The 8826-nt window shown below is 48.5% G+C and overlaps 1 protein-coding gene across 1 annotated transcript; it reads left to right on the forward strand.

Moving 5' to 3' along the window:
* Window positions 1–2398: 2398 nt before the first annotated feature.
* Window positions 2399–7737, forward strand: LOC149360308 (uncharacterized). The gene is made up of 2 exons (XM_089567828.1): window positions 2399–2629; window positions 7318–7737. The coding sequence occupies exons 1-2, from the start codon at window positions 2555–2557 to the stop codon at window positions 7735–7737; spliced, it is 495 nt and encodes a 164-aa protein (XP_089423954.1). The 5' UTR covers window positions 2399–2554.
* The last annotated feature ends 1089 nt before the right edge of the window (window positions 7738–8826 follow it).

An 8826-nucleotide genomic window follows, 5' to 3' on the forward strand; every position in this document is an offset into this window, starting at 1 on the left:
TGCTTTAACGGGATTATCAGATACTCCACGCGGGTCGTCAGTGGTGTCACAGGCGTGGGGCTGCTGTTAAATTGAGGTTTGTTGCCAATGGTACTCTGATATGATGAAGACGTTTGGTTATAGGTGGCCTTAGTAGTGAAGCCTGGAGACGGTTAATACTGCTTGTACCAAAGGCTGGAACTATTCGCATGCTTTCACAGGCGGAATGGCCCTTTCCCGTCAGTGACCTACACAGAAGCGACAATTAGTTCCGACCTGCGGGTTTCTCAGACACAAAAACCTCCTGCTGGAGGCGGTTAATGGTGCTGGCCTCACGTGGCGTCGTGTGAACTGTAACGCTTTGGTACGCGATTTTCGACGCGACATAAAGCGAACCAACTCAAAGGCATGGGACACAGGCAGGTGCACAAAAAGAAATGCTAACTATATTAGGATACAACTTAAAAAAAAAAACAGCCGTTGCTAACACTGGGCATGGTTCGTGGCGTCCTGTACTACTCCGCCGGCCAATCGCAACACTAAACGAAATCAGTTTTTTAAAGTTTGCCTATATCAAACAATCCACGTATCAAAATTCTAGAGCTCATAGTTTTTTGCTTGTGATAAGCTGCTTGTGTACGCAACAAACGTTTAAGCAGCGGGCTACTTTTTTGTCGTGGAGGAATTCTGTGCGCGGAGGCTGAATGTGGGCGGAGCTTCACTGCAGATTTAAGTTGTATCCGACTATACAAAGAATTAAGTAATGGCTCTACACCATGACGTGGGCGGTCATTGGGCTTCGTTCTAGTGATGCAAAACTATCGTTAGTACTATCGATACTATCGATAGTTCAGTCACTATCGAACTATCGATAGTCTTTTTTACCATCGATAGTACTAACGAGAGTTAGTACTATGGATAGTACTTTCGATAGTTCTGTTGATAGTACTATCGATAGCCGTGTCGATACTACTTGTTATAAACAGTACTATCGATTCTATCAAAACAACCACGCGTACCCACTGCATCCTAAACTTGGCTTCCTGAGTGTGTGGTATGGAGTTGATGGTCTGAGTAACGACAGCACTCGCCCGTTTTCGCGGCCTACGCGTCACCGAGCTCTGCAGACGTTCCCTACGTAAAGTTTCTGGGTAAAATGTTGGCGTGCGAATGTCCTACTTGCGAAGCATGTGTGCAAAAAGCATTTCTGCAGCGGTTACGTGAGCAAGACGACATCTACAGTTCACGATATTGTCATGTAAGCCAGAACAACTTGTGCTGTTCTTTCATCGGATGCAGTTCCAGGTGTTTTCCGAACTGTGCCACTGCACGTTAAAGAACCACAGCTGGTCAAAATTTAACCGGAGACCTCCACTACGGCATCCCTCATAGCTCGAGTCTCTTTGGGACGTTAAGCCTCATGAGACCGTGAAACCAATCAGGTATCGCAAATGTTTTGGTTATAGCGCTGGCCAACAAATGCATAATATCAATGTTGTTACTAGCAATAGTCTTACCAACGACAGTTTCACTATCGATAGTCTTGCTATCGATAGCAGTACTGTCGCTAGTAATACTATCGATAGCAACACTATCGCTAGTATTACTATCGGTAGTAATACTATCGATAGACTATCGATAGTGCTGCTATCGATAGACTATCGATAGTACTATCGATAGTCTATCGATAGCAGCACTATCGATAGTTTTTTACACTATCGATAATTTAAAAAAAACTATCGATACTATCGATAGTCAGTTTTCGGATAGTTTTGCATCACTACTTCGTTCTCTTGTGAAAACTGGTTGCGGCGGTGTGGCTGCTGGGGAACATGGCACATAAAGGGGCAAAGACAGCGCGCTAGTTGGACGCAACTCAGAATGAAGCGGCAAATGCTCCTCAAAGTAGGGCCTCCAGTCAATGGCATCAGCCCATGGCATGACACTGCAGTTAAATCCCTTGCACCTGCCAGGTGCCTGCGATATCACACCAGCGGGTTAGGGGATTAACAGCAACGTCATTACAATCTGTCGACGGCATTGGATGGAGAGCCTTCTTTGAGGGGCATCTGCCGCTCTGTTCTTCAGTTGTATCTGACTAAAGCCATCACTACGTCATTGCAGATTGGCTTAGAACGTAATGGCTTCGGTAGAGTTGACAAAGCAGGAGGACTTCAGAGAAAACAGCACCGAATATAGGACGCACTAAACTCTTTAATGGAAGCGTTTTAGTGCGTCTTTCCAATAATTGCTGGAGCCTTAGCCAAGGTTGTTCATGTCCGAATAAGCGTGCAAAGATGGGTCACAGGATTTTAGTCGTAATGACCACTGCTGGGGTTTCTGCATGTCTATCCTGTGTGCACGTCTTTTATGTTGAGGATGGGGCGATATCTTCAAATGCTATTCCTGCAGTGGTAGGTCACCGGCAGTGCCTGCAGCCGGCCAGGACGAGCACGTCTCGTCGTCGTCATCGCCGGTGACGGCCAGCACCGACGACTCGCTGCTGGGCTACCCCGAGGGCCAGCAGGTGGCGCCCCTGGAGGCCACGCCCACGCAGACCTCGCTCGACTTGGTTATGGCCGGACGCCGCCGCGACCAGCAGCGGAAGCGGCGGCCACGGTCCCCTGACTCGAGCGGAGCCAGCTTCCAGGTATGAGGCCCTTGTTTAAAGACTAAACTGGTGTCACTTAACCCCGAAGCCGGTTTGCGTCAAGCTTCCGCTTCTTTCTCTCGGAGGCTTCCCGTCTTCGAGTAAATGTCACTAAGAGGCGTCGAGGTCCGTCTATTCTTAAAGGACAACTGCGGAAGATTTAGAATTCGACGAGGTTAAAGGGGTCGAATGGGTAAAACTTGCAGGTAAAGTGTGCGAAGTCTTTTTGGGCTAGAATTTGAAATGGTGACGTAATCGCCGATTGAAATCTCGGCGTCCTTCATGCCTCGCCTTAGTACATAACCCCAAGTTGGGGGCGCTAGGTGACGTCATCTACGATACCGGTACATTTCCAAAGCATGAAGACTTGCTTTCAATGAACAAAAAAATATCATCGAGGGCTAAGCCTGCTGAGCGTTGTTTGGAAGCGTCTAACGATGCACGGCAGTGTGTGGTTGACGGCAGCGGAAATTTGAAATGATACAGTCTGTGACGTCCCACTGAGCTTCTCTGCATTCCTCTGGTGTTGTGAGGAGAAGCCTAAAACTTAATGGTAGATAACGCCATTGTTTTAAATGCTGGTGCAAAAAAAAAAAAAAAAACTTGCCACAGCTTACCTACAGCTTGCTACAGCTTTGCTTTACTTTACCTACAGCTTGCCATGCTTTACCTACACCCCTCGTTGTCTCACGCACAGTGTAGCATGCGATCGAGCATGCTGTCCATGATTAGCTGTTCATTGCACTGCCTTTGTATCCTAATGCATACCGACTTTACCGATAGTAAGCAGCGGTATACTGCTTTCGCTTTTGTGTGGTAAACTCTTCGTCAATCATGTAATTGTGCTACCGCGAGGACGCAGGAAAGAAGGTAGTGTGCATTTCCTTCGCTGAACAGTAAAACAAAACTGGAAATTTTTGAATAAAAAACACACACCTAGACTAAGAGTATACACCGACGAAGTAGAAAGGAGGACGAAAACACCATAAAAGAGAAAAGGAAAAAATTGTGTGGCTGACTTATTCTATCTACACAGGGAGTAAGGAAGGAAACTCACACGTAATTTTTTTACGAGAACTTTACCTGTCCATTCAAACTGAACTTTTTCGAGCCAAACTAAAAAAAAAGCTCCGAAACAAAGTCCAAAGCCCAATGAAATAAGAAGGCAGAAGGACATAGAATGGAAAAACAATCAAGCCCAATGAAATAAGAAGGCAGAAGGACATAGAAAGAAAAAAACAATCTTTCCTGCTTTCTAAAGTGCATGTATTTTTTTTTTCGATAGATGTTAGAAAAAGTCACTTCAATTTGAGCTTCCTTCGGTTACAACAAAGGGAAACTCAGTAGATAGTTCACGAAACAGAGAGGGAAGAGAGAGTAAGTAGACGAGCATAAATAATTATTGTAAGGTATGGAACTTGAGTCTGTGCACTGTTTATACTGAACGGTACGTCGCGACGGCCGCGTCATGCCGCGGTTAACTATCTACTGCTGTGTAACTCTTTGCGACCCGTCAGCAAGCTGGCATTCATGTTGTTCTTCCAGGTTGGAGACATATTGGATCAGACCATTAATCGTACCGAGTCGATCACACTTGTCTAAAGCACTGGAAAGGTGCCGTTCGGGGGGGGGGGGGGGGGGGGGGGGGATGAAGAGAAATTATGAAGCCGTTATTGACTTTCATTGATAATACTTGCGCTGGAGAACAGCCGAATAGAGACGTGAACGCACAGGCAGCAGCGCCTTACCCCCAGCACAGAAGCTGCGAAAAGATTTCAGTTCATTTGCTAGGCAGCACACCGTCCGAGCACTCTAGACAAGAGTGCAAACTGCTGGGCTAGTTGGTTCATATTGCAGAAGAAAGGGAACCAGCGAAAACAGACGCAAGACAAGAACAAAGAAGGCACACACCACAACGCTGGACTTACAACTGGACTTGTAAGTCCACCCCAACAAACACAAAACCTCCTCAAAATCTCCCAAAAATGACCCATCGGGACATTTGGAATCTCCCCAGGAGGTGCTCATTTTTCCCGAACACATCTAAAAAACGTCCCCACAACTAGCAATGTCCAAAAAGTTGTGCGTCCCATGAAAAGCCCCAAAAGGTTAATGCTCGATTTCTCGGTTCTGGTTCAATAAAATTATTCCTCATTTTTCGTGCAGCCTGCAGGCATCCAAGCGCACATATGTGCCAAATTTCAGGTGCATACTTACGTTACAGGTGGTGTAATCCACCTTTCCACTCGTCTGAATGCGTGCTGGCTCGGCCGTTCTGCACTTATCCGTTTACGTGAAATGTCCTAGCATTTTGCACACAAAGGAAATATGAACTCAAAAAGTCACCCGATTTGGCTCATATAAGAGCAAATAGCAGCGCCATACAGAAGTAATTTCAGTTTACTAGGTGTGCTCTTAGCACGAATTGCATCCTGTCGTCCATGCCGGCGACCGCACCATACACCACCACAATCAAAATGCATTCATGTTTCAGTCAAAGAAAAACAATACAGACCGAATTGAAAGTCCGTGCCGAAAAACTTACGTTCAACGGCGCAAATCTGAATGAATACAAACAGCAAACGCAAACGTATGCACCATTTAATACACAGTGTACATAACACTACGGCGCCATGCATATGATGGCCACTTTTTTCTCCAGCCCTGAGAAATCTGCAATATGAAGCAAGTAAAACAGAATAGGCTGAAAGTTGATGCACCTTAAACGAGCATTCTAAGGGCTTCAAAAGCAGATATGCACATGCAAAAGCAAACGTATGTAAAGAGCAACTTCGGTGACAAAAGAAAAGACGAGACGGGCGTACGCTGCAGACACGCAGTTTCAGGTCACGGATTTTCTTCAAGTTGAAACCCCCCTCACGCTTAGAGACTCGGAGCAAGCTTCAGCGACGTGTTATCAAAACAGAAAAAAAATATTAGTTCTACTAGGCGAAAATAAAAAAAAAATGCGAAAAGGGCCTGCAGTATGCTTAAATAAATAAATTAAATAAATAATTAAAATAAACCAACATACCTTGACGACGTTGCCTACGGAAACCCAGGGATGAAATACAAGGCTGCAACAGCTGAAACCATAAATTAAACGCAGGCTTCTGTCCTGCGCCTTCTCACAGCACAGCGAGCGCTCAAACTACGCGTTACACCCTCGTAACGATCCTGGGAGTTTTATTTTCTTGTGACTAAGTGTGGGGATAAGACTGCTTGGAGCCAGGCGGGAAGGTGAACGTGCTCAGGTACGTGCGGTGGCGCGCTGCATCCATGGTGCGGCAGACCGCGCATGCGGCACAGTCCAGCGTGGGAGTCGAGATCAAGGCACGATTAATCCAGTGGGAGAGAGTCAATATAACCACGCGAACACTGCACAAACTATACCGCTGCGGCAGGATGGCTGCGCGGTGCCGAAGTTGGTAGAGCAGGTTAATCCATGGGCACTCGCAGAAAGAGAGTGGTGGGTCTCGGAAGGTCCTTCCCGCCTCAGACCGTAGTAGACGGCCACGCTGCCATCACCAACGTGCTGCAGTCGTCGGAGGCGCTGAGGAATGCAGGGTGCGTGCGAGGAGTCACCTATTACCACGAACTCCGCTGCCACGAAGGCCGCCGCCTCGAACAGCGGCATCAGTAGGGCCGTGGAGCTGCGCAAAGGACTTGTGATGCGCAGCCGCGGCATCAGTTCCAAAAGGAATGGTGTGGGCACGCCGAGGTGCGCGGGAAAACTTCCGTGAATCCGTAGCTACGAAGTCCACGACAGCCCAGTTGGAGCAGTCACGAGAGCAAGAACTGCCGCGCGCTGGGGCTTGTGCTCGAACGTCTGGGGCAGCGCGAATAAGCGTGCGCAAAATGGCGTCCGTCCAGCGAGGAAGCCGGGCGAGCGACGGGAGGCCATTACCGCACTTCTGCTAGACAGCGGCGCAGCGAGGAGTGCCGATAGTTGGAGACGCCTGGAGGGACCACCACACAATTTTGAAGTTGGGCGCAAGCTGGGAAAACGCTAGAAGACGGGAAAGATGTTGACCGCCGCTGCCGGCGGCGCGATGAAAATGCAGACCGCCGCCGCCTGCCTGCAGCACGGAGCCGACGGCCCACGTGCGAGAAACGCAGAGATGCGGGGTTAACCGCTTCCTTCGGCTGTTCTAATGAAACTGCCGTTTCATCTCTCAAAACGTCGAGTGCAAGAGCAAAACCTTCTCTCCCCGCAGCTTGTGGCGCGAAGGAGAGAGAAAAGAGAGCGCGAGCAGTCGATTTTTATTTCTTGTTGAAAATCATTGGTCCCAAAACGTTATGCCCAGTTACATTTCTGGGACGAAAATGCATTAACTCGCTTTTGTTGCTGCTTAACACTCCACAAAAACCGTTTCTAGACCTTTAGTGGGAGCACTGCCTTTTTGCTTGTGTTTCTATGTCGTGCCTCTATGGTCTGGAAACGTTTGATAAACGTTGTACTGGGACTGGGACATTCCATCCTTTTTTGGAGTTTCTGAGGAGGTTTTGTGTTTGTTGGGACTTGTAAGTCCTGGACTTGTAAGTCCAGCGTTGTGGTGTGTGCCTTCTTTGTTCCTGTCTTGCGTCTGTTTTCGCTGGTTCCCTTTCTGTACTCTAGACAAGTGTGATCCGCTCTGTACGCTTGGTCCAACTGTCGCTCACGTGTCTTGCGGTTGCTTCTACTCCAGGACCGCGTGCTCAGGGGCCTGAAGAGTGCCCACCCCAACAGCAGCGTCAAAAAGGAGACCACCGCGAAGAAGCACGCCTTTCGGCGCCCATCACGCGCCTTGGAGGCAGAGTATCCGCTGACTTTCGGCGAGCTGTGCTCAGCCGCCCTGGTCGTCGCGCTGGTGGTGGCCGGGGTGATGCTGTGGAGGCACAGGAGGTCCTCATCCCTGGTGCGTTTCGTCGGCGACCAAGACGACTCCTCCGCTCAAGACACCGTCCGGTGCGACGCAGACTCGTGCGGCCAGCTGCAGGAGATCCTGGACCTCAGCATGGACCGCGGCGCGGACCCGTGCCAGGACATGTACCAATACGTGTGCGGCGGCTGGGACCGCCACAAGCCGGGCTTGAGCGTTCGCTTCTACACACAGGCAGGCGGATGATATGTGTTGTAATTGAGCAGGACGTTATTATGGCTCAGTGGATGATAAGTGCGAAGGAATGCGCTGTAATACATTTTAGCAAAGCTCCAAGTGCTACGTTAAAGAAGCCTGCAGTAAATCGCAGACTGAATAAACTGATTACGTGAAATCGAGATTTTCTGTACTAGCCGCGCGTCCGATCTGGATCGGCGGGCCCGAGGTATTCGGCTTGCCTGTGGCGTGTGCACTGGCGATGGAGGCCGACTGAAACCTATGATGTACAGTCTTGGTCAAAAGTCTTAAGGCCATAGGCGTTTCGCTTCAGCCGTATAACAGAGCTATTACGCCACTATTAAAGAGCGGATGACCTTGAAATGCTAGCTGAAGGTTTCTTCTCGCGGTAGAGGAGCTGCCTGCTTGACCTGTGTTTTGAGTGATCCGCTGCATGGAGCATTTAGGAACATTAATTTCACTGCAGCTGAACGCTGTGGCCTTAAGACTTTTTTTTTTCAAAGGTAACGAGATAGCATGGTTTACTTCATACGAATATGTGTAGTGGTGCACTTATGAACTTATGACACCTCCAAGCAATGACACCCCCAATCCCTAAGGCGAGGAGAGCCCTTCTACTCACTTTTCAAGACCTTTTGATTTTTAGAGAAGCAGTAAGGGCTATACGTTATGCGAGTGGTAAGCGAATCACTGTCTGGTTGCTTTCTGGCAAAGACGGTACTTATACGACGTAACCTTTTCGTATACAGTTGGTCTGGCGCTAAGTGCACGCACACAGCAGGAAAAGTGTACACATTATGCTTATTGGTGACGTCGGAGTGGGGATGTCAGTGAGGTATCTGTGTTCTACCACTGATACTACGCCGTGAAGGCGGAAATTCCCCTTACCTAGCTATCGCTGTGAAAACAGTCTGGCTGGTGGTAGAATGTCTGGGCTTACAGTTAGGGCTTTAATTGGTCTTTCCACTTGCATACTTCGATCATATTCTGCACCTTGGGCCGTCCGCGGTCTACCAATCTACTAGGTGTTTCATTTAAGATCTTCTGAAATAGGCTTTGAGTTAGAAGAGCGCTTTTTTTCGACACCGGATTGTCAGT

The sequence above is a fragment of the Amblyomma mixtum genome, chromosome 2 (genome assembly GCF_055824585.1).
Source record: "Amblyomma mixtum isolate Tamu chromosome 2, ASM5582458v1, whole genome shotgun sequence".
NCBI lineage: Eukaryota > Metazoa > Arthropoda > Arachnida > Ixodida > Ixodidae > Amblyomma > Amblyomma mixtum.